Source organism: Mustelus asterias, chromosome 5, assembly GCF_964213995.1.
Source record: "Mustelus asterias chromosome 5, sMusAst1.hap1.1, whole genome shotgun sequence".
Taxonomy (NCBI): domain Eukaryota; kingdom Metazoa; phylum Chordata; class Chondrichthyes; order Carcharhiniformes; family Triakidae; genus Mustelus; species Mustelus asterias.
The window spans coordinates 64509804-64536398 of record NC_135805.1 but is presented as its reverse complement, the minus strand read 5'-3'; the positions used below and the strand labels follow the sequence as shown (position 1 = coordinate 64536398).

At 41.9% G+C, this 26595-nt stretch overlaps 1 protein-coding gene across 1 annotated transcript in view; it reads left to right on the top strand.

Annotated features, from left to right (window-relative positions):
• Positions 1–26595, top strand: part of nt5dc1 (5'-nucleotidase domain containing 1) — a 545446-nt gene that overhangs the window by 466462 nt on the left and 52389 nt on the right. The window contains exon 9 of the mRNA XM_078212694.1: positions 11565–11683. Within this exon, the coding sequence (XP_078068820.1) occupies positions 11565–11683 (119 nt within the window). The remainder of the gene's footprint in view (positions 1–11564; positions 11684–26595) is intronic.

Below are 26595 nucleotides of genomic sequence, written 5' to 3'. Positions count from 1 at the left end.
TGATTTATTTCATTTAACAAAGAAGGAATCAATTTGGTTCCTTTACTTCCTCAGTAAAATGATCTCGGGGGGGTGGAGTTTGGGGGGAAGTGGGGGGAGTCGTCAATGAAATAACCAGATTGGAAATTCCATTGCCTGTAACTTTTATATTCTTTGCACATTTGTAAATCCAAGACAATGAAGAAAGCAAATGGGATTAACGTATGTAAGTGAAAATATTCAAGCAATAAATTGGAATTCAGGTGAACATATAATCATACTTCAATATGTGATTGTATGGCATAGCTTCAGAGGTTGACTCACATTTAAAATGGATAATCTTTTTTACAGTAGATATGGACTGTGCCAGGGTTACGTACCATGTACTGGAAAATGAGATTGCGGGGGGGGGTTCTTTTTCAACCTCTGTCACTAATTTTTCTATGTTTTCTGACTTGTCTAAATATCTAAAAAAGAGGAATGTGCAGCAATGTGGGGGGAGGAGTGGTAATACATGAATTGCTCCTTGAGAGAACCAGCACAGACACAATGGGCTGAATGGCCTTCCCTGCTGTAACCGTCTTACAATTCTCTGATTGTGTTTTACATTCCTTCTCGTGCCATAAGCGAAAGAGAACAGAACCAGTCTCTGCCTTGTAGAAACACACCTCCTGTCATTAACAGATTGGCAGCCAAGGAAAGTATTAAATTCTAACCTTCCTGACCTGCTGACTGACAGAAAAGCATGACAGGTTTCACAAAATCAGGGCTCCAATGTTTGAAATGAAAATATATTTTAACAAATTCAGATATCTTAAACAATCTTCTGTAGTTCACAATTCATTGGAAGCCCGCTTTTTAAAGATCCAGAATTATAGTACCCTTTTTTGGTTTTCATTTTATATGTACTGTGTATAAAATAGAATGCTCTTTTTGGGAGGATACTTTAAGGGAAAAATGATCCTTAGCTTTGCTCTGGGACAGTGTGAGGCTCTCTAACTTTATGTTCAAATTCAATGCTGCCAAACTGAGATAGTTTTAACAGTTCTTTTTAAATAAAGTGAAAATGAAAAGCAAACAAAGTATCTATTTCAAATCTTTATCTCTTTTGTTTCTTAGCTTCTGCTCAGATGTAAAATTATTTATCGTCCACATGGAGAAGTGGCAAAATCTGGCTTATTAACTCTCAGGAATGCGCCTTCTGCTCATCTCACTATCTCTCCAGTGTACTAGATTATTATAGCAGATGTTATTCAAAGAATCTGAGGTGTTCGGTGAGATGGTCATCATTATGCACAGCCAACAAGTGACAAAGTTAAGCTGATCTGTCTCTTCAAGAATTTAGAATTTTGGGGTGTTGCTGCAATTTTTATTAAGGTGGATGAATTAAAAAGCTAAGCTGATTTCTGTGTGCTCTGTAAGCAAAATCAATTTTCAATATAATTTGTCCAATTTTATCTTCATTAAGTTCTCATGCTGCGTTGAGAGGTAGAAATTGTGGCCCAGATCTCCAGGGGAGCAAACCCAGGAGAGCAAACCCAGGAGATACCCAAGATGTGTTGGGAATTCCCCAGAATCCCTCAAGCAAGTACTGCATGGAAATCAGCCACAAAGTTCAAACTTCCGACGGGTAACTACCCTACACTGAGGGCCGTCTAAAACTTAAATGGGAAACTTTGGGTGGTTCTATCTCTCTAAGTGGAATAATTACCCAGGAAAAGTTAGAAGAATTCAAACTGACCCATCCTACCCTCTCAACGCCCCCCCCCCCCCCCCCCCCCGCCCAACCCCAGCCCATCCTATCCATCCTAACTCCTTCCTCATCCTGACCTATCCTACTGCCATTCCCATCCTATCCCATCCCACCCATTTACCTTATGCACTTGCCTTTTCCGCAAGATGGATAGAACTTTAAACCTACCTGTTTTGCAAAGGCTAGTGCCATAAAAAGAGGGAGTGGCCTCACTTCCTCCAGAACTGCTGCCCTGCACTGAAGGCCTCAGGAATCCACTTTTCTCACCAGGCCCTGGTTGGAAGGTCATGTGGATCATTGTTATAGTATCACTTGCAATGGTTTCTCTTCTCACTCCTGCACCATTAGCTCAGGTGTTCGTCAGAGATCTATTCTTGGCTGCCTCATCTACATCTGCGATGTCATCCAAAAAACACCGCATTAATTTTCATATGAACACTGACAACACTTGGCCCGACCTCATCACCACCTTTCTTGGCTCCTCCATTGTTGGTAAATTATCAGACTGCCTATCTGACATCAGGTACTGGATCGGTAGAAGTTTCTTCCAATTAAATACTGGGAAGACCAAAGCCATTGTTTTCAGCCTCCATTCCAAGTTCTCCATTCCCTAGCTACCAACTCCACTCCCCTCATTGTCAATCCTTTTTACACTTAATCATCACTTAAGGGTCTAATCCTGCCCAGCCTCGATCTTTAGGCTGGCGGGTGCAAGGTGAGAAAGTAGCATTTACATTTTTCCCCATCTCGAGGAGGGGGGTGGGGCACAGCACCTCATTAGCCGACAGCTCCTGTGGGTGGGACTTCCTTCCAAGAGTGGATGGATGTCCCACCCACTTCCAATCAATGCTCAAGTGAGCATTAAATGGCAGTGGGAGTTTGAGAGTCGGTGGCTGCATGTCAGGTGCTGACTTGTTGGATGGCAAGTGTTGACCGCTCCCCATCATTAAATTTCTATGCCAAGTTATTTTGTTCACAGGATATTTCCCAGTAGCAGGGATAGCTCCAGTTTCTTAATAAGATTCCACCCAGTGTCAAGAGATTCCGATATAAATGCAAATCTGAGATAACCTGAAAACATTTTACACAAGTAAAGCTGCAGGCATATTATTTGTCTCTAATTGTAGATTTTTGATAGACTGACAATTCTCATAAAATACCTATGGAAGATAGCTATAAATTTAAACAATCTAAAGAGATAAAGTAGACCTAGGCAATTAAACATTTGTTGGTCTTGTGGTTCAGTCCCATGTAAAATAATTCAATCCGTTAACGGGATAACTTGAGGACGATCACAACATCATGGACGGCATGGTGGCACAGTGGTTGGTGGCACAGTGGTTAGCACCACTGTCTCACAGCACCAGGGACCGAGGTTTGATTCCCGACTTGGGTCACTGTCTGTGTGGAGTCTGCACGTTCTCTCCGTGTCTGTGTAAGTTTCCTCCGGGGGCTCCAGTTTTGTCCTACAGTCCAAAAGACGTGCTGGTTAGATGCATTGGCCATGCTAAATTCTCCCTCAGTGTACCCGAATAGGCGACTCGGGAATTTTCACAGTAACTTCATTGCAGTGTTAATGAAAGCCTACTTGTGACACTAATAAATAAAATAAACATCAATCTATTGAACAGTAAGAAGGTGCTTCCTGATTAACTTCTTCCATTTCTTTGAAGAAGTGGAAAACCAGGTAGACTGTTGTGCGATCTCTGCTGCTTCCCATTTGCATCAAGGTTACATCAACCTGATGCAACTTAGTCAAATTGCAGGAGATACTAAACTTGAAGAGGCACTGGAATAAGGGCTGGAATTTTCTGACCTCCTCCGTGGCTGGGATTCTCCAGCCCTGCTGCAGTGAATAGAGATTTGGCTGAGCGCCCAATTCTCCCTTCTTGCTGGCAGCGGTGGCTGGGCGAACGAGATCGGAGAATTCCAGCTGAGAAATTACAAAATGAACTAAACAAGGTGAATGGGCTGAAGTACAGGAGCGACACGTGACCCATTAATCAGTGTACTGAAACTGTGTAAACAAAATTATTTCTAGACACGAATGAGCGTATTGGATTTTATCTTCGGTTCTACTCACTTAGCATTCTTAAACTCTTCACACAATTTCTGGTACTTTGGATGGCATCATGAAGATTAGCTGTAACAGTATCCTGGCAAATCACATTGTCGATATTGTAGCACATGTACTCTGCAAGTCAGAAGCTGTGATGTTAAACAGCTGTTGTTATCTGCTTGTTTTAGGCCTGTCCCCCTCTGCCAATATTTATGATGTTGTTGACCCTCAGCTGAACCTCTCTGTGTGTCAGCATAAAGAATGTAGGCAGTAAGTTCACTGGTGAATGTCACTTTTTCCATCCAATTTTTGTACTGATTGCCTTACACTATGCACAGTAAAGGTTTGGCCCTTTTTAATGCATTTTTACAGGCCGAATTTAAATGTAAACATCTTGAATTAAACAGAAGAACTGAACTTCTACTTAAGTTCATTCGTACCATTCTTTTCATTCCAGTAAATTGATCCAATGCAAAACAAAGAACATCATAGTGCTTCTGTAAAAGACCTCCGTTAAGCCCCAGTAGAACACTGTATCTTGTAACAAAGAACACACTTTTCTGACCTACCTCACTGCACTAGCTGACTGAAGCTAATGAGTTGAAAGCATATATTGCTGACTGTTACTTCTCATGTTTATATCTTAGGCTTCTTTATTTTGTTTCTGAAAGACACGCTGGTTAGGTGGATTGGCCATGCTAAATTCTCCTTCAGAGTGTGGCGACTAGGGGATTTTCACAGTAACTTCATTGTAGTGTTAATGTAAGCCTACATGTGACACTAATAAATTGTCTGAAATAAAGAAATGGTATATACGTTATGGGAGCTAAGTAATGCATATTTAGTGCAGAACTCGTAAAAACTGATGACATTTACATCTGTACCCAAATTAGCCATGTTTTGACTTATTCCAGCTGTCGCACTGAAGTCTAGACCATCTACACTGTTGCTATTCTTAAATCTAAAAGTTCTATTACACAGCTGTACAAATGGACATATAGTGACCTCATGTCGCAGCATGGATGTGTGCCTGTTTCCTGAAAACCAGTCCAACATATCAAATGCCAGCTCTTTTTTTCTGCCAGAGCAGCATAGGCTTTTATAACAATACAAAACTCACCAGTAAGGATAAGGCACGATTGTCATTGTTAAAGTTAACTGTGCCAAGGCTCACCAAAGGCAAATCCATCTTACTGCAGTGGTTCAAGAAGGTCGCTCACCACTACCTTCACAACGGCAATTACCAATGAGCAGTAAGTGCTGGCCATGCCAGCGATGTCGATGTTCTTTGAATGAATGAAAAGAAAAGATTTTTATTCATGCAGCACCTCTAACATGCCACAAGGTGCTTCACAGCAGCATTATAAAGTTTGGGTAAAGAAATAGTTTTTGAGGAATAATAAAAACAGATATTTGATTTATTATTGTCACATGCATTAGTATAAAGTGAAAAGTATTGCTTTTTGTCCACTATACAGACAAAACATATCATTCAGAGAGATGGGAAGAATGCAGAAAGTAGTGTTACTAAGGTGTAAAGAAAGATCAATTTAATATAAGGTAGATCCATTCAAACGTCTGATGGCAGCAGGGAAGAAGCTGTTCTCAAGTCGGTTGGTACTTGACCTCAGACTTTTGTATCTTTTTCCTGACGGAAGAAGGTGGAAGAGAGCATGTCCGGGGTGCGTGGTGTCCTTGATTATGTGGCTGCTTTCCGAGGCAGCGAGAAGTGTAGACAGTGTCAATGGATGGGAGACTGGTTTGCGTGATGGACTGGGCTTTTTTCACAATCCTTTGTAGTTTGTTGCAGTTTTGGTCAGAGCGGGAGCCATACCAAGCTGTGATACAACCAGAAAGAATGCTTTCTATGGTGCATCTGTAAAAGTTGGTGAGAGTCATAGTGGACATGCCAAATTTCCTTAGCCTCCTGAGAAAACGGAGGCGTTGGTGGGCTTTCTTAACTATAGTGTTGGCATGGAGGGACCAGGACAGGTTGTTGGTGATCTGGACACCTAGAAACTTGAAGCTCTTGACCATTTCCACTTCATCCACGTTGATGTAGACAGGGGCATGTCCTCCTCCACGCTTCCAGAAGAAGGTGCTGGAAATACTCAGATGGCAGCATCTGTGAAGAGAGAGTTAATGTTTCAAGTTGAATATGACATTTTGTTTGGAACTGAATAGCTTTTATGACATTGAAAATGGAGAAGAACAAAAGGCAAGGTCTGGGCTAGGGTAGAGGGCAGGGGTGATTAAATGACAAAGATGTCATGGAACAAAAGGCAAAGGGAATGGAAATGTTTGTAGTAAAGAAGCAAAGCTTTTGTCCAGAGTGAGAGTGAATGGCAGAATAATGAGCAGTTCTCTCTAAAACCAAAAACACAAAAATAAGATTCTGACAGTAGTGTGGGAAAAAAACAGAATCAAAATGGGAGACAGCTTTCATGAAATTGTTGAACACAGTGTTGATTTCTAATGTAAAGTGCCTCATGGGAAGATGGGGTTCTGTTCCTCAAGCTTGCAATGAGTTTCACTGGAACAGTGCGGAAGACCAAAGATAGAAATGTGAGCATGAAGGCAAGAATTAAAATGGCAAAGAACCAGAAGCTTGTGGACTAAATGTATTTCACAAAGGTGGAACTGAATTTGAATTTGGTCTCCCTAGTGTTGAGACGACATTGTGAGCAGGGAGTAGAGTAGAATAAATTGAAAAGAATACAAGTTATCACTGCTTCACTAGATGGTGAGGACAGAGTAGTAAAAAGGATAGGTGTTACACCTCCTGCAACTGCACGGGCAGGTGATGTGCGGAGGGAACAAGATGTTGAGGGTGATAGGGGAGTGGACCAAGGTGTCCCAGAGGGAATGGTCCCTTTGGAGTGCTCACAGGAGAAGGAAAGGGACAGTGTGTTTGGAGCTGGCAGCAATAACGGAAGATGATCTTCAGATTGTGGAAGTTGGTGGAGTGGAAAGTGAGGACCCTGTTGAGGTTCTGAGAGAGAGGGAAAGCAATAGCAGAATTAGTGTGAGAAATGGGTGAGACACAATTGAGAGACCTGTCAAAGACAGTTGGGGCCGTTGGCGGAGGTGAAAGGAAGACTTACCAGAACCACTGTTATGGCAGGTTGAATCTTCAGAACAGATACAATGGAGAAACTGGGAGAATGGAATGGAGTTCATAGAATCCGTACAGTGTGACAGGAGGCCATTTGGCCATAGAGCCTGCGCTGACAACAATCCCACTCAGGCCCTAGCCCCTTAACCCCACATATTTACCCTGCTAGTCCCCCTGACACTAAGGGGCAATTTAGCATTGGCCAATCAACATAACTTGCACATCTTTGGACTGTGGGAGGAAACCAGAGCACCCAGAGGAAACCCACGCAGACACGGGGAGAACGTGCAGACTCCCGCACAGTCACCCAAACCGGGAATTGAACTCGGGCCCTTGGCGGCATAAGACAGCAGTGCTAACCACTGTGCCATGGTGCCATCCAAAGTTGTTATAGGAGGCAGGATGTGATTAAATATAAGTTGAGGTGGTTGTAGGAATCAGTGGGTTCGTAGTGAATATTAGTAGATATCTATCCCCAGAAGTGGAAACAGAAATCAAAGAAAGAAGAGGAACTGCCTAATATGGACCATATGAAGATAAGAGAGGGGTGGAAATTGGCAGCAAAGTTGAAGAAGTTTTCCACATTCCCTCGATCCCAGAAAGATCAAGCAGATCGGAATGTAGCAAATGTTGTTGAGAAAATGCTGAAATCTCTTATTAAGGAAGTCTCAGCAGTGCACTAAGAAATTCATAATATGTTCAGAGAAAGTCAGCGTGATTTTATGAAAGGGAAATCTTGTTTGACAAATGTATTCCAGTTTTTGAGGATATAATAAGTAAGGTGGATAAAGGGGAACCAGTAGCTGTGATATATTTGGATTTCCAAAAGGCATTAACAAGGTGCCACACAAAAGGGTAATACACAAGATGTGGGCTCGTGGAGTCGGGAGGAATATGGATAGAAGATTGATTAAAGGACAGTAATCAGAGTGTAGAGATAAAGGGGGCAAGTTCAGGTTTGCAGGCTGTGACTGATGGAGTGCCACATGGAGCGGTGCTAGAACCTCAGCTATTTGTAATTTGTATTTATGACTTGGATGAAGAGATCAAAAATAATGTATCTAAGTTTAATGATGATCCAAAACTAGGGTGAAGTATGAGCTGTAAGGAGGACACAAACAAGAGACATGAACAGGGCACATGTGTGAGCAATAAGCTGGAATATAATGAGGGTGAATGTGGGGTTATTCATTTTATTGTAAGAATAGAAAACCGAATACTTAAAAGGTGTGAAACTTGTTAATGTTTATATTCAGGGAGACGTGTACTTGTACAAGAAACACAAAAAGTTGGCATGCAGGTAAAACAAGCAATTATGAAGGCAGATGACACGTTTGGTCTTTATTGCGAGGTGATTGGAGTACAAGAATAAGGAAGTCTTGGTACCCTTGTACAGGGTCTTGGTGAGACCGTACTTGGAGTACTGTGTGCAACTTTGATCTCCATTTTTAAAGAAGGAGGTACTTGCATTGGAGGTAGTACAGCAAACCAGATTGGTTCCTGGCATGCGCGGGTTGCCCTACGATGAGGGGCTAAGTCAGTGGAGCTGATGCTCTCGAGTTTGGAAGAATGAGAACTCATTGAAACATACAGATTATTTTCACTGACTGCGGAATTGAGAGCAAGCAGGCACAGCTCCAAATTAAAGGGCTGATCATTTAGGACTAAAATGAGGAGAAGTGTTTTCACTGAGAGGCTTGTGAATCTTCAGAATTCGCTATCCTACAGGGTTAATGCTCTATTGTTGAAAATATTTACAACCTGAGATAGGCAGGGGTTTCTTTAGCTTCTCAGGGAATTGAGAGATAGTGGAGTGGGCAGGCAAGTGCAGTTCAGGTCTGTGATCAGCAATGATGTATTGAATGGTGAAGCGGCCTTGAGGGATTATGTCTTGCTCCTGCTTCTATTTCTTATTTCTACATTTATAGGAGGGATTTTGTTTTATTGAACTGAATTGAATTGATGTATTGTCACGTACTGGATACAGTGAGAAGTATTATTTCTTGCGAGCTGTTACAGACAAAGCATACCGTTCCTAGAGTACTAGGGGGAAATAAAGGAGAGGGTGCAGAATACAGTGTTGCAGTTACAGATAGGGTGAAGAGAAAGATCAGCTTAACATATGGTAGGTCCATTCAAAAGTCTGTTGGCAGTAGGGAAGCAGCTGTTCTTGAGTTGGTTGGTGTGTGATCTCAACCGAATGGAAGAGTATGTCTGGAGTGCGTGGGGTCCTTGATTATGCTGGCTGCTTTCCTGAGGCAGCCGGGAATGTAGATGGAGTCAATGGACAGGAGGTAGGTTTGTGTGGTGGACTGGGCTACATATACAACCCTTTGTAGTTTCCTGCGGTCTTGGTCAGAATGCTATTACCACAAATGCAGGGGCCATACCAAGCTGTGAGAAATCCAGAAAGGATGCTTTCTACGGTGATCCTGTAGGTTGGTGAGAGTCATATATATCACTGCATTTGATTCTCTCTCTGCAAACAATGATTGGGATATTTTGACAAATTTCTTAAAATTCTGCAGCTGACCCTGAGGAGTTTATCATAAACTTTTATTTGTGCCGGCTTTCTCACTGAATTAATAGATTTTTATTTATACATTATGTTCACCTGGTGGAGGAAGAGGTGAAATGCAAATGTATCTTCAGTTAGTACCCATTTTATCATTCTGCATTAATAAAATGGTTACAAGATAGTTATTTTGAAACAAGGATCTTTAATCTTGCATAGTAAATGAATGTCGTTTAACAATCAAGATGTCTTAAAAAAGAAATTTAGTGTTTTGTTGGTTTTAGAAAAGACCCACGGTTACTTTATTAATATTGAAATTTTGGGAGCACTGTGTACATCTGTAGACATGACTTTCTTTTCTGGAACTATCAGTACACAGCTGACACAATACCAGGGGCTGTTACATTTACAGAGTGCTGTGACATGAAACAGATGTGGAGTCACACCTGCCTGTCCTTAAATGTATTATTATAATGAAGTGGTGATTTGAAGCAGGCACCACCTCCTCACATGGAGCAAAGGAGAGTCAGGAAATGTCACCCTTGGCATAAATCCTGCAAGCTAGTTACGATGCAACATTGACAGAAGCTACAGAGCAGGTTATCCATCCTCCAGTACAGGAGCAAAGTACTGCAGTTCAGGAAATCTGAAATAAAAACAGAAAATGTAGAAAAAACTTACCAGGTCTGGCAGCACCTGTGGAGAGAGAAACAGAGGGTTGAATAATTTTGGGAGAGAGGGGGGAGATTGGCCATGCTAAATTCCCCCTTAGTGTCCAAAGATGTGTATATTAGATGAATTAGCCGTGGGGAATACACAGAGTTACGGGGAAGGCCTGGGTGGGATGCTCATTCAGAGAGTTGGTGCAGACTCGATGGGCCAAATGGCCTCTTTCTGCACTGTAGGGGTTCTATGGCTCTTTGGAATGTTTAGGTTATGCTTTTGGCCATCCCAATGCGCAGCAAGCTGCATCCTGAGCAGTAAATAAAGTCTCATTATTTGGAAGGAGCGCAACTAAATCTGTTTCTCCTGGAAAGAGTGTTCTTGACCTTTGATGGTGGGATGCTTGAAAAGATGCTTTATGAAATGAAGGCAATGTTGGGCAGTGGACCAAGGTGTCCCAGAGAGAACGCTCTCTTCAGAATCCTAAAAGGGGTAGATACGGGAAGAGTGGTTGGTGATGGCCACATCTTGATAGTCAATGGGCTGCAGGTTTCTAAGAGTTCCAGGTCTGAAATGTAGGACAATATAGTTAACAAACCTATCCCACCAGTTATGCAAACAGAATGCTACATTTGTGGAGCAGCATTCTGAAGAGATCAGACTCCATAGTTGTAATGCTTAGAGAATTTCTTCTCTCAAGTGAGAATTGAATACAGGAGTTGGGACGTCTTGTTGAAGCTGTACAATACATTGGTAAGGCCACACTTGGAATACTGTGTACAGTTGTGGTCACCCTATTATAGAAAGGATATTATTATTAACTAGAAAGAGTGCAGAAAAGATTTATTAGGATCCTACCGGGACTTGATGGATTGAGTTATGAGGAGAGGCTGGATAGACTGGGACTTTTTTCTCTGGAGCGTAGGAGGCTGAGGGGTGATCATATAGAGGTCTATAAAATAATGAGGGGCATAGGTCAGCTAGATAGTCAATATCTTTTCCCAAAGGTAGGGGAGTCTAAAACGAGAGGGCATAGGTTTAAGGTGAGAGGGGAGAGATACAAAAGTGTCCAGAGAGGCAATTTTTTCACACACAGGGTGGTGAGTGTCTAGCACAAGCTGCCAGAGATAGTAGTAGAGGCAGGTACAATTTTGTCTTTTAAAAAGCATTTAGACAGTTACATGGGTAAAATGGGTATAGAGGGATATGGGCCAAATGTGGGCAATTGGGATTAGCTTAGGGGTTTAAAAAAAGGGCGGCATGGGCAAGTTGGGCTGAAGGGCCTGTTTCCATGCTGTAAACCTCTATGACTCTAATTGTGTGGAGTGGAAAAACAAAAATAGAACGGAATGCAGAGACAAAAGGCACTTAAACCGTCTACAAGATACAGAATGCTTTTCTAATGTTGGTGATATTTATTATTCAAATTAATGAGGAAAATGTGAAGCCTTTTTGATGAACTTGTTTAATTTATTCACAGTTAATGATGAAGAAAGGGAGCCACTTCCCTCGTTAGAGCAACCTGGCTGGTACTCACAAGGTAACTGGAACCACCTAAACGAACTACTGAAAAAGATAACTGGAAAATCAGAGCCAAAGGTATGCTGAGAGGTTATAGTCTTTATATTAGACTGATAACAGTAAAATATTCACTGCAGGCTTTTTTGCTCCCGGATTTTTTATGCCATTTTCAAGATATTCCTGACGAGGTAAATCTCAAAGGAACAAGAAATAAATCAAGTTGACTCTTCATAAATTTGTACTAAATTATGGAAAAACCTGGATATTGTTCTGATGTGATTTACAATGGTGCCAATGATCAATGTCTATCTGCAGATGGATAAATTCATTTTATTTTAATGTCTGTCCTATTTGTTTGGATATATTAGTAGTTTTGTTATAAAAGACCTGTGGTGGGATTTTCCGGCCGCATTCGCCCCAAGGCCGGAAAATCCTACCTGAGGTCAACGGATCTTTGCATGGTCCATGGTCCCGCCTGCCATGATTCCTGTGGCGGGCGGGAAGAGAAAATTCCGCCCTCTAGTGTTTCGGCTTCAAGCAATTTTAAAAGCGACGCACATTTTATTGATTGATGATCGATTCAAAATACCAAAACCTGCTAAACGGAGGCAACTTTTATGAGAGCGAAGACTGAAAGCACAAAGTATTGCTAAATCAGCTGAGGATTCCAAGACTGGCCTAGATCCCCAAATCCAACCTAAATCTCATCTGACGTTGGGATGCTTCACTGGGTTGTTGGGTTGTTCCAGTCGCAGCCAAATGATCATTTGTTAGTTGGGTAGTTGACAGAGTAACTGGAGGGAGGAGGGCAGGAAGAGAAACACCTACGCATACGGCTCGTGATTGAGCGATTTAATGGAAACAAAATTTGTTGTTGGGTAGCACAGAGTATTGCTGAAAAAAGAGACATTTTTGTCAAAGCTTTTCATCTTGCACTCATCAGGACAATTCACAAGAATATCAAATGTAAAGGGAACAACAACTTATGCTATATAGAGAAGAGAGTGCTGATTGTTCGGCAAGTGAGCTCTGCTTGATAGAACTGCTTCCATGGAGAATGCAGTTGATGCAACTGTCGAGCATTGTTGGAAATTTAAACCAAGCAATGCCTTGACCAATCCGAGTGAGGTTGCCTGGTTTAAGTTTCATGTATTCTCCATGCCAATGCTTCTATCAATCAGAGTCCATTTGCCAACCAATCAGCACTCTATTCTCATACATACCTACTAATATCCTCCAGGGAAGGAAATCTGCCATGGTCTAGCCTGCATGTGACTCCAGACCCACAGCAGTGTGGTGGATTCTTAACTGCTCACTGAAATGGCCTAGTAAATCACTCAGTTGTACCAAATCGCAACATCGATGAACCACCCAACATTGACCTAGGCACTGGAAACAACAACGGCAAACCCAGCCCTAACCGAGCTGGCCGGTTCCTAAAGGACACTTAGGGGAGGCAATAGCCGAGTGATATTATTGCTAGACTATTAATCCAGAAACTCAGCTAATGTTCTGGGGACTGGGGTTCGAATCCCTCCACGGCAGCTGGTGGAATTTGAATTTAATTTTAAAAATCTGGAATTAAGTATCTACTGATGACCATGAAACCATTGTCGATAGAAAACCCATCTGGTTCACTAATGTACTTTAAGGAAGGAAATTTGCCATCCTGTTTTGGCCTACATGTGATTCCAAAGTCACAGCAATACGGTTGACTCTCAACTGCCCTTTGAAATGGCCTAGCAAGCCACTCGATTCAAGGGTGGCTAGGGATGGGCAATAAATGCTGGTCAGACAGCGACACTCATGTCTCATGAATGAATTTTAAAAAGGCACTCACCATCCTGACTTGGAAATATATCTCTGTTCCTTCACTGTCACTGAGTCAATATCCTGGAACTCCCTCCGTGCGTGTACCTACACTACGTGGACTGCAGCGGTTCAGGAAGGCAACTCGCAGCACTTTCTCAAGAGCAATTAGGGATGAACGATGAATACTGACCTAGCCAACAATGCCCACATCCCATGAATGAATGAAAAAAATATATACATTGTTCATAGAATCATAGAATCCAACAGTCCAGAAGGAGGCCATTCGGCCCATCAAGTCTGCACTGACAACAATCCCACCCAGGGCCTATCCCCGCAACCTCACACATTTACCTCACTAATCCCTCTAGCCTACGCATCCCAGGACACTAAGGGACAATTTAGCGTGACAGATGCACCTAACCCACACATCTTTGGACTGTGGGGGGAAATCGGAACACCTGAAGGAAACCCATGCAGACACAGGGAGAACGTGCAAACTCCACACAGATAGTCACCCAAGCCAGGAATCAAACCCAGGTCCCTGGAGCTGTGAGGTAGCAGTGCTAACCATGTGCCACCATAACTCCCTTGTTGTTCCCATTACATTTGAAATTCTTGCAAATTCTCCTGATTAGCTTCAACAAAAATTCTATGTTTTCAGCAACATGCACAAAAAACTCTTAAACTTAAACAAAGACAATTACATAGATATGAGGAGAGAACTGGCTGCAGTTAATTGGGTAAATAGACTACAAAGTATGTAGTCAAATGAGCAGTGGGAAACATTTAAAGAGATGATTCAAAATGTTCAACAAAAATACATTGCACTGTATAACAAAAACTCAACAAGTTAGATCCTTCCATGGCTCAGGCAGGAAATTAAATTTAGATTAAAAGTGTTAGATTAAAAGAAGAGGCTTACAATTTTGCAAAAAAAAGTAGCAAGTCTGAGGATTGGGAGTGTTTTTGAAACCAGTGAAGGACCACCAAAAATGTATCAAATGGGAAATATAGAATAAGAATAAACTAGCCAAGGATATGAAAATGGATTGAAAAAACTGTTATAAGTGTACAAGAAGGAAGAAAGTAGCTAAAGTAAATGTTGGTCTGTTAGGAGAAATGATCATGGGGAGTGAGGTAATGGCGGAGGCAATGAACAAATACTTTCTCTTCACAGTGGCAGACACAAGTTCCATACCAGAAATAACCGAGGGTCTAAACAGAGTGAGAAAATTAGGGAAATTAATATCAGCAGAGACAAAACATTGGAGAAATTTTAGGAACTAAAATCCGACAAATCCCCTGGACCAGTTTGCCTACACCCTCGGGCTCTAAAAGAAATAGCTGCAGAGATAGTGGCCTAAGTTTTCCAGTCCTGCCGGCTGAATTGGCACAGGCAAGACAGAAGATTTGACAAAGTAGCAAAAGTTCCATTGACTTAGGGTGGAAATTTCCAGTTTCATGGCAGGCAGGACCAGAAAACCCTATCCAATGCCTAAGGGTGGTACAGTGGTTAGCACTGCTGCCTCAGCGCCAGGGACCTGGATTCGATTCCAGCCTCAGGTGACTGTCCGTCTGTTGTTTACATGTTCCCCCGTCTCTGTGTGGGTTTCCTCTGGTTTTCTCCCACAGTCCAAAGATGTGCGAGCTAGTGGATTAGCCAGGCTAAATACGCAGGATTAAAGGGGAGGTGGACTTGGATAAAGATCCTCTTTTGAAGAATCTGCGGAGATTCAATGGGCCAAATGGCCCCCTTTGCACTGTAGTGATTCTATGGATGTGGTCGCTATGATTTTCCAAAATCCCTTGTTTTCAGGAGTGGTCCCACTGGATTAGAAGTTGGAAAATGTTACACAGCTTTTCAAGAATGTGCCTGGAGAAAAAACAGTGAACCACAGGCCACTTAATCTAACATCAGTTATTGGGAAAATGCTGAAATCTATTATTACAGTAATTTTAACAATACACTTAGAAAAGCATAGTATGCTGAGAACTAGTCAACACGGTTTTACTAAAGGGAAAACCTGTTTGACAAATTCATTAGAATGTTTTGAGTATGTAACTGATGGGGCAGTTAGAGAACCAGGAGATGTAGCACATCAGGATTTCCAAAAGGCAATCAATAAGATATCACACAAAAGGTTAATAGGTAAGAAAAGGGCTCATTGAGTTTGGTGCAAATTATTTATTTATTAATTATCATCACAAGTAGGCTTACATTAGCACTGCAATGAAGTTACTGTGCAAATCCCATAGTCGCCGCACTCCGTCGCCTGTTCGGGTACACTGAGGGAGAATTTAACATGGCCAATGCACCCAACCAGCACGTCTTTCAGACTGTGGGAGGAAACCAGAACACCCGGAGGAAGTCCATGCAGACACAGGGAGAATGTGGTGACTCCACACAGACAGTGACCGAAGCCGGGAATTGAACCCGGGTCCCTGGCTCTGTGAGGCAGCAGTGCTAACCACTGTGCCGCATGTGTTAGCATGTATCGAGGATTGATTAACTTATAGAAAACAGAATGGGCATAAGCAGATCTTTTTAAGTTGGTAGGCAGTGAGTCGTGGAATGCCACAAGAATCAGCGCTGGGGCTTCAGCCATTTACAATCTATATTAATGACTTGGATGAAGAGACTGAGACGAAACTTTTCTGTCTGGGCAGCACGGTGGCACAGTGGTTAGCACTGCTGCCTCACAGCACCAGGGACCTGGGTTCGACTCCTGGCTTGGGCCACTGTCTGTGCGGAGTCTGTATGTTCTCCCCGTGGGTTTCCTCCAGTTGCTCCGGTTTCCTCCCACAGTCTGGAAGATGTGCTGGTTAGGTGCATTGGCCATGCTAAATTCTCCCTCAGTGTACCCGAACAGGCGCCGGAGTGTGGCGACTAGGGGATTTTCACAGTAACCTCATTGCAGTGTGAATGTAAGCCTACTTGTGACACTAATAAATAAACTTTAAACAGCTGGTATTTTCCAGTGTCGTTGAAAGTGAATGGAGTTTTGGTTGGAATGCCAAATTTGCCATTCTCTCTTGCAACGAGTCCCACCACAGTTGAGACTGGACTTTCCCACCCAGTGTGTAACGTATTAAAATTTGATGATACCAAGCTGAGTGGAAAGGTAAGCTGAAGGCGGGGACACGGGCTGTAAAGAGATGTACAGGTCAGGTGAGCAGATAACAAGATGGCAGATGGAATGTAATATAGGGAACTGTAGAGTTGTTCACTTTTGAATGAATAAAAAAGCAGAATACTTTGAAAACGGTGAGAAACGTTGACATCATGAGACTTTGGTGTACTTATACAAAGAACACAGAAAGTTAACATGCAAGTACACAAGCAATTAGGAAGGCAAATGGCATGTTGGCTTTTATTGTAAGGGTATTACCGTATAAGAATAAAGATGTTTTGCTACAGTTGTACAGGGTTTTGGTGAAACTGCATCTGGAGCACTGAGTGCAGTTTTGGTCTCCATGTTTAAGAAAGGATGTACTTGCATTGGAGGCAGTACAGCAAATATTCATTTAATTGGTACATGGGATGAGGGGTTTATCCTATGAAGAGTCGTTGAGTAAATTGGGCTTATATTCTCAGGAGTTTGGAGGAATGAGAGGCGATCTCATTGAAACCTATAAAATTCTGAAATAGTTTAATAGGGTGTGTTTTGAAAGTTTGTCTCCATTGTTTGGGGAATCTAAAACACAGAGTCTCAGGATAAAGGATTTATTATTTAGGACTGAGATGAGGAGAGATTACTTATTTCAAAGAGTTGTGAATCTTTGGAATTCTCTATCTCAGAGGGTTGCTCCATCATTGAATACGTTTAAGGCTGGGATAGACAGATTTTTGATCTCTTAGGAAATCAAGGGGTATGGGGAACGGATGGGAAAATGGAGTTAAAGCCCAAGATCAGCCATGATCATATTAAATTGCGGAGCAAACTCAATATGCCATGTGGTCCACTCCTGCTCCTATTTCTTATGTTCTTATTCTTAGCAGTGCTATTACTAAAGGAACTTACTACTAGAGTTCTTAGACAGAATATTTACCCAAGTTTTGGAAGATACTCAGTATAGTTACCATAAATTAAGCAAAATTTGTTTACATCAAATTCAAATTGACCATTTTAGTGGATAAGGTTTTTGGTACGATGCCTGGTCAGTCTTGAGTTTTGACTTCCCTTCAATAATTCAAGTAGAACAGGGTGTAATTGCTCTGTAAACTTTAGTTTGCAGCCAACAAAATTTGTATTGGAGCCAAAAGCCTCTGTCGCCACAGTATAAATCATGCCTCACAGTATAATGAGTCGGTTGGTACACTGACACTGCAACATGTACTAAGAACTGACAGATAGCTATTTGTTCCTCGGTTAGAATTGCTGATATCTGGCTGCCCTGAAAAATGGGTCCTCTCCTTAAACCACAGCAGGTGTGACATGATGGTATTCTTGCTGTAGTGTTAGGGAATTTCAGGATTGGGTATGACTTGAAGGACAAGTTGGAGATGATGGGGTTTCCACAACATTGTTGCTCTTGATAGAAGCCTTTTGGGAGCGAGGGGCTGCTGAAGTAACCTTGTTGCAGCAAATCCTGCAGTTTATGAACCACAGTGCAGAGGTTCAGGAGAGGTAGATATTAATTCCAATACAAAATCATCAGTCAAGTGAAAGGTGTTAAATGTTATGGTTCTGTCCATTTATGTGAGTGATGATGATTCCACCACACTGTGACTTAAACCTTGTAAATAGCAGGGAGGCAAGAGTTGGGCAAATAGCCATTCATCTCAGAATACCTATCTCTGCTAATTCTTGTAGCTATAGAGTTATGGCTGGTCCAGTTCAGCTTCTCCTAACTAGTGATCCCCAAGCTGTTGATGGTGGGTTTACCATTGAAGCAGGGGGAATTGTAACTCCTGGTACACGAGTTAAATTCAAGATTGGCCCTCCTTGCTTCCCATCAGCAATTTTGTTGGCATCCTACCAGATTGAGACCAGGAGATTTAAGAATCCATGTATCAGAATCCACAGACATTCTTAGGACCAGTATTAGCAATTGTGCACAAAAAAGGAGGCCCAATAAGGGAAATGTTTCAGTTATACTAATGAGGCTCAGGAAGAGCAGAATTCGTTCCACAAAAATAATTTGAGTCACTGCCCCTGGACCATTCCCACTTCTGCAATCGCAACCATGCCTTTCCCCTCACTTTACCCTTTGCCTGGCTGGCGAGCATGCTCGTTTGGGACAAGCTGCTCACCTATTGTATGTCACCTATCCACCCAAGTCTGCATGTTATCCAACTTTCTGCTATCTGCTGGCATGATCTGTTTCATTACTGGATGAGTATTGAATGCAGCTTGGCACTGGAATTGTCAACAAACAGCCTTTTTCCTGACCTTGTGACGTGGAGAAATTCATTGATGAAGCAGCTAAAGAATATTGAACTTAGGACATTTCCCTGCAGTGATGTCTCGGGCTGTGACGACTGACCTTTGATAAACAAGGTCTTTTTCCCTCATCTTTGTCGCCATTGGCAAACTTTCCAGGTTTTCTTAATTGAGTCAGTTTTATGAAGGCTCCTTCATATCACACTCAGTCAAATGCTACCTTGATATCTAGTGCAGCTATTCTAAGCTCTCCCCTGAGATTCATCTTTTGTATTCCTGTTTGGATTAAGATTATGATGTCTGGAGCCAAATGGTTGGTAAGAGGTTGATAATTGGTAGTAATGGGCAGCGGAAACACAGGATGCTGGATTCATCCAACTGACAAAAGGCCATAACTTGATAGATTGGGCGGGATTTTACAGCTTTGCTCGTCCCAAAACCGTAAAATGCCGTCCGATGCCAACCGACCTATCCATGGTCTGCCCTCGCCTGCTCCGATTCCCACGGCGGCCGGGATGGTAAAATTCCAGCAGTTAACTCTGTTTCTCTTTCCACAGATGCTGCCAGACCTGCTGAGCATTTCCAAAATTTTCTGTTCCTCTGTTAAATTTACAGGCATCCACAGCATTTTCCTCTGTCAAAATCGGCTGGGTTAGATTTGCCCTGTTTTTTTTTGTACTGGGGCAGTTTGGCTGAGGAAGTGTTTAAAAGTTAGTGACGCACAGATCTTCAGCACTACAGCTAAGATGCTACCACGGCCTATGCTTTGAATAGCCGTTTTTCCAATTAGTCTGGGCTAGATCCCTCCCTATCCCTCTGAAATCTAGTCTATGCCTGGACCTCATTTGCTTTGTCTGTTTTCAATGTGAACCGATTACGGTTTTAGCCACTATTTCCTCAATATTTGTCCACCTGGAGCTACCCAAAGCTGCATCCAGTGCTGCATATTTCATTTTCCGACCCACATAATTATCACTGTAAATGCCAAAAATCTCATCCGCGATTTCTTCCCAATTATATGAAGTGGTTTATAATGTACTTCCAAAATGTTGACAGAATTCTTATTATTTTTTAACTCAACCCAGCAGTCTCATCTGTGTGCCACTATTATTTCATAACTTTCCTTTCTATGGGTGAAATTAGGGCCAGCAATATTCCTTTTTTGATTTGATTTGATTTATTATTGTCACATGTATTAACATACAGTGAAAAGTATTGTTTCTTGCATGCTATACAAACAAAACATACCGTTCATAGAGAAGGAAACGAGAGAGTGCAGAATGTAGTGTTACAGTCATAGCTAGGGTGTAGAGAAAGATCAACTTAATGCAAGGTAAGCCCATTCAAACGTCTGACAGCAGCAGGGAAGAAGCTGTTCTTGAGTCGATTGGTACGTGACCTCAGACTTTTGTATCTTTTTCCCGAAGGAAGAAGGTGGAAAAGAGAATGTCCGGGGTGCGTGGGGTCCTTAATTATGCTGGCTGCTTTGCCGAGGCAGCGGGAAGTGTAGACAGTGCCAATGGATGGAAGGCTGGTTTGCGTGATGGATTGGGCTACATTCACAATCTTTTGTAGTTCCTTGTGATCTTGGGCAGAGCAGGAGCCATACCAAGCTGTGATACAACCAGAAAGAATGCTTTCTATGGTGCATCTGTAAACGTTGGTGAGAGTAGTAGCTGACATGCCAAATTTCCTTAGTCTTCTGAGAAAGTAGAGGCGTTGATGGGCTTTCTTAACTATAGTGTCGGCATGGGGGGACCAGGACAGGTTGTTGATGACCTGGACACCTAAAAACTTGACTGCTTGACCACAGGGCAAGTGACCTCGAGGGTCCCTGTCTTGAGATTGCGTTATGTCTTGTTTGAAGCTGAACCTCTATTGATCCCAAACCATTCCAGTGACATTAAAAAGGATGGGATCAGGAGAAGGAATTCCCTTTGTTCTGATCTCTCTTAATACCCAGCAACTTGGACATTGAAATGAGCTCAGCCTCTGTAGAATTTGAATAGCCCACCTGGGGTTCCAGATCTTCATGCTATCCCGGGCCCCGGTAAAAATCATTATCCTGATTGATGGAAGCAGCACGATGTGAACTTTTCTCAACCTCCCCTTCCTCTGTGAAATGCCCAAGGTGTACCCATGGTAACATTGGTGACATCAACCTCATCCATACACATGAAGTGACCTTCCCTAACCTGCAGTCTGGTGAGTGTGGCACCAACCATACCACATTATGGTAACATAGGTGACCAGAACATTGCACCTCCCTTTCTACTTTACTTTCTTCTGAAAAATTTATTTCACTTCCATTTTTATGGTTCCTTCATTTTCTTTCTAATGTCTTACCAATTCACATAGAGACACTGAGACCATGATACATTAGACTGACTGCCAGTCAGTTTAATGAATCCCATTCCATTGGTAATGATTTTACCTGCCTTTTCACAGTATTTTGTAAAGCTGAAACACTATTTTCCATAACCTCTGTCAAACCATGCATTGTTGTACTTAATTTTCTTCTTTGTAATTAGTCTGGTACACAGTGGCACAGTGATTAGCAGTGCTGCCTCACAGCGCCAGGGACCGGGGTTTGATTTCCAGCTTGGCTCACTATCTGTGCAGAGTCTGCACCTTCTCCCCGTGTCTGCGTGGGTTTCCTCCAACAATCCGAAATATGTGCTGGTTGGGTGCATTGGCCACCCTAAATTCTCCCTCAGTGTACCTGAACAGGTGCCGGAGTGTGGCGACTAGGGGACTTTCACAGTAACTTCATTGCAGCGTTAATGTAAGCCTACTTGTGTCACTAATCAATAAACTTTACTTAAACTGAGTAGCATAAGTAATGTTGTCTTGGCAGTTCTACTGTTTAATCCAATACCTCTCTCTCACCAAATGCCCTGAAGTGGCACTATAACATTGCATAGCATGCAACATCAACAATTTGCCATGGAAACCTTTTTGAGGTGACATGTAATTTCTGCCATCTTTATCCATTTTAGATTGGCTTTCTGGGGGAAACCAAGTTCATTAATTATTCTTGTATTTTACTACACTTTTAGTTGCCAAGGAAATGTACAGAGAAACAGCTGCTTTTGTTTAAAAAAAGCTGGAATGCGCAAAATAGAAATCAAAATAGTTCCATGAAACTCATTCAAGATGGGTGTTACTTCACAGTGCTGAATAACACAAATGATATAAATGCTTTGCTCCATTTATATTGACTGATATAAACTTTAAAAAGAGTTAAACTTTTTCTAAATTAAATTCAACTTGGAGTCTTCACATATTATTTTTATTTATATATACATCTATATCCTATACCACATTTTTAACTAAAACTCATAGAATCAATGATATGTGAAGCATTCAACATTTGAAATGTTGTTTTGACCGATTCAACCTATTTAAATAGAACTGCCTCAACCTACATGTCATAAATTAACTAGGTACCTGTTCATAAAGGATATATGTTCCAAATATATTTTTTCTCTATTTTTCCCCAGGTTTTAAATCACTTTGTCTTGAGAGACTATGTGAAAACTGTAATGTTTTTTTTAAATCCTGGCCTACACTTGTCCCTCAACCATCACTACTAAAACGGGTTGTCTCATAATAATTGCTTTTCTGTTTTTGGGGTTTTGTTTTATACAGATTAGTTGTTGTGTTTCCGACATTGCAACAGTGATTCCTCTTCAAAAAGCAGTGCAATTAATGTGAAACACATGGGAATGTCCTGAGGCCATGATAGGTGCAATAGAAATGCGAGTCTTTCTTTTGTTTTCATTATGAGCTACCTTTACAGTTGGGAATCGTAGTGTGGCGTCACAGTAGCGTGGAACATTGTTGGAAAACAGTCAAGTCTGAGTTGGGGGTAAAATTAGAAAGAACTCCTGGCGTCACCAGCAAGGATAATAATGCTTGAACAAACTGAAGGTATCTCACATTTCCACTTTTAGTGTTGTAACACTTATATCATTTTAAAGATTTTTATATAGCCTCAATTTTAGTTAGCATTAAGTCTATGAAAAATGATTTTTTGAGTTCCTCGGATGTAAAAGTATCCTTATCTAAATTTGTTAATTTAATTATGCAAATGTTTTGATATAAACTCTCCCACCCATATCCACAGCCATCTCTTAACCTTGACATCCGACATGATCTCATAACTCTTGGTCAAAAATAAAGTCATCTTTGATGACTTCTCACCATCACTCAGAATCAACGTTCCCCCTACTTGCTGCCAGTCTCACTTCCTTCAATGACTTTTTTCACACAGAGTGTCTGGAACAAGCTACCAGAGGTAGTGGTAGAGGCGGGTACAATTTTATATTTTAAAAAGCATTTAGATAGTTACATGGGTACGATGGGTATAGAGGGATATGGGCCAAATACGAGCAATTGGGATTAGCTTAGGGGTTTTTAAAAAAAAAGGGCGGCATGGACAAATTGGGCCGAAGGGCCTGTTTCCATGCTGTAAACCTCTATGACTGCCCCAGAAAGAACTATATCAAGTCACTCACAGCTCAACTTTCAGAGTCTCCCAGTGCTTTAGCCTTTGGTGTCCCATTCTCCATAATATTTCTACAGCTGCCAATCTGCTCAACCACCATCCACAATTAATACCCTTGCGTTCAGTAAAACCTTTACCGTCTCCCATCATTGTTCTTACTCCTGATATACATCCCATCTTTGCCCCCTCAAGTCCACGGGGTGTAAACATGAATGTGTTGCTGCAGATCTGGTTCAGGTATCCATAACTAATGTATGATGGACCCTACCTTAAATATTATCAGCCATTGCTCTTCTCTGCCAAAGGGCCCATCACTCTACTTTTGTACATTCTCCAAGCTTATCTTGCCCACAAAACCCATCCAGAGTTCCCTGAATTCCATCACCATGAATTGGCCGACCACCCAACTTCTCTTTATGGGTTGCATGCTATCTGACTTTACAATAGTTTCCTCTCCTTTCAAACAGCTGAGATCACACTCTCTTAAAAAAAAACTTTTACCCTCTCTGTCCTTACCTGATCTGCAACCTTTCACCTCCAAGGTTCTTAGCTCTCTTGTCTGCTCACAACTCCATGTTCATCTTTCCCATAACCTCACATTTCAATCTCTCCTATCAGGTTTCCACAGCTGTCACCGCACTGAAATAGTCCAAAACAGTCACAAATGACCATGTTCCTTAATTCTCTTCCTTCATCCTCTGTGACCTATATGCAGCCCTTGAACTGGTCAATGACAGCATTTTCCTCCTAAGCTTTTCCTCTGTTGTTCAGCACAGTTGGACTGTGCTCACTTTTGTTCATATAGCCACAGTATCTTCACCAATTGCTTTTCTGCCTAGCCTGCGCCTAGTAATGGAAGCCTTCAAAGATCTATCCTTAGACTTCTCCTTCTTCTCATCAACAAACTAGCCCTTAGCAACATGATTCCAAAGATATAGGTTCAACTTTGACATGCATGCAAGCACTGTCTTCCCCACCGTATCTTAAAGGTTTATTATTTATTCGTCACAAGTAGGCTTACATTCACACTGCAATGGAGTTACTGTGAAAATCCCCAAGTCGCCACAGTCCGGCGCCTGTTCGGGTACACTGAGGGAGAACTTAGCATAGCCAATTCACCTAACCTGCACATCTTTAGACTGTGGGAGGAAACCAGAGCACCTGGAGGGAATCGAAGCACCCAAAGGAAACCCATGCAGGCACAGGGAGAACGTGCAAACTCCACACAGACAGTGACCCAAACCGGGAATCAAACCCAGGTCCCTGGCGCTGTGAGGCAGCAATGCTAACCACTGTGCCACTTGTCTCTTGACTATCCAATTGCTGGGCTATCAGACTTGTCAAGCATCTAGTCTTAGATGAGTTGCAATTTTTCCAATTGAACCACAAACTCTCTAGCCCTTCTCAGGCCACTATAAAAATATAACAAGTAGGAGTTGGAGAAGACCATATGGCCTGTCGAGCCTACTCACTATGATCATAGCTTACTTTCCTGTATGCTCCCTATAGCATTTGATTACCGGAGAGATTAAAAATCTGTCTAACTTAGCCTTAAATATATTCAATGGTGGCACATGCACAACCCTCTGGAGTAAAGAATTCCAACGGTTCACAAGCATTTGAGTGAATACAGTTCTCCTTGTCTCAGTCCTAAACGATTGTCCCCTTATCCTGAAATTGTATTGTCTTGTTTTAAATTTCCCCAACCAAACAATGTCTCAGTATCCACTCTGTCAAGCTGTTTCATGATCTTGAAAGTTTCAATGAGATCGTCTCTCGTTCTTCTACACAGCAGAGAATAGAGAAGAGTCATATCGGACTTAAAATATTAACTCCTGTTGCTCTCCCCACTGTTTGCTGCCAGTCTGTGCGTTTTGCAGCTTTGATTTTATCCAGTAACTGGAGATGCAGTTTACTCAGCCTCTCATTGTAGGACAACTCTCTCATCCTCGGGACCAATCCAATGAACCTTCATTATACTGTCTCCAAAGCAAGTATATCCTTTCTTATATACGGAGCTCAAAATGCACACTACTCCAGGTGTGATCCCACCAAAATCCTGTACAATTGTAGCAAAGCAACCATGTTCTTGTACTCTAATCCCCTTGTAATAAAGACCAACATTCAATTTGCCTTCCTAATTGCTTGTTGTACCTGCATACTAACTTGTGTTGCTTGTACGAGTGCACACAAATCTCAGAATATCAACATTTATGAATGCCGCACCTTTTAAAAAATATTTTGCTTTTTCATTCTCACTTTAACTTCACATTTTCACTCATTACATTTCATATTCTTCCTTGTTACCCACGTACTTAACCTGCCGCTATCTCTTCACAGCCTTTTTCTGTCTTCCTCACAGCTTGCAATCCCATCTAACTTTGTATTGTAAGCTAACTTAGATACGCTACTCTCTGTTTCCTGTCTATGTCAGTAATTTAATATAGCATTGATCCTTGCGACACTCCATTGATCACAGCTTGCAAACTTGAAATTGCCCCATTTATCCCAACTTTCTATTTCCTGTCCATTAATCAATCTCCTATCCATGTTAATATATCACTCCAACTCCACGAGTGCTTACCTTTTGATCTTTTATATGGCAATTTATTGAGTGTTTTGAAAATTTAAGTATATTACATCTACTGGTTCCCCTTTATCTACCTTACTTAATGCGTACTCAAAAAAGCTCCAATAAATTTGTCAAACAAGATTTCCCTTTCCTAAAACCTTCTTGACTTGTTCTGATCATACCATGTGCATTGTTAAGACTTTCTTAAGAATGGATTCCAGCACCTTCTGCACCCATGCTCTTGACTGCATCTATCCCCCTTAATATACTGTCCCCTGATACAACTATATTCCTTTTTACTTCCACCACTTGAATGGCTCCCTGCACCATGATGCCATGGTCCATCTGCTCATCCACCCTGCAGTCTGTGCGTTTATTCACAAGCCGCAAAAACCTTGAACCCGTTGAACAATTACTGGGGCTGCCTCCTGGGTCCCCATACCTGCCTCAATCGCAGTCACACCTAACTGTCTCTGACCATGGACCAAATCAGAAGTATCTAATTGAAGGATTGTGACTGTCTCCTGGAGCAAAATGTCCAGGTAACTTTCTCCTTTCTGCAATCTACCGGCAGAAGCTTTCAGGGACAAAATATCAACTGAGGCATCCAAGACCATCATGGCTGATGAAATGTTTTCTTTGCATCGACTTGACCTACTGGGGATAAATCTATCCAGTTGAGACCCACAATGTAACTTTCAGTCAGGGGTGC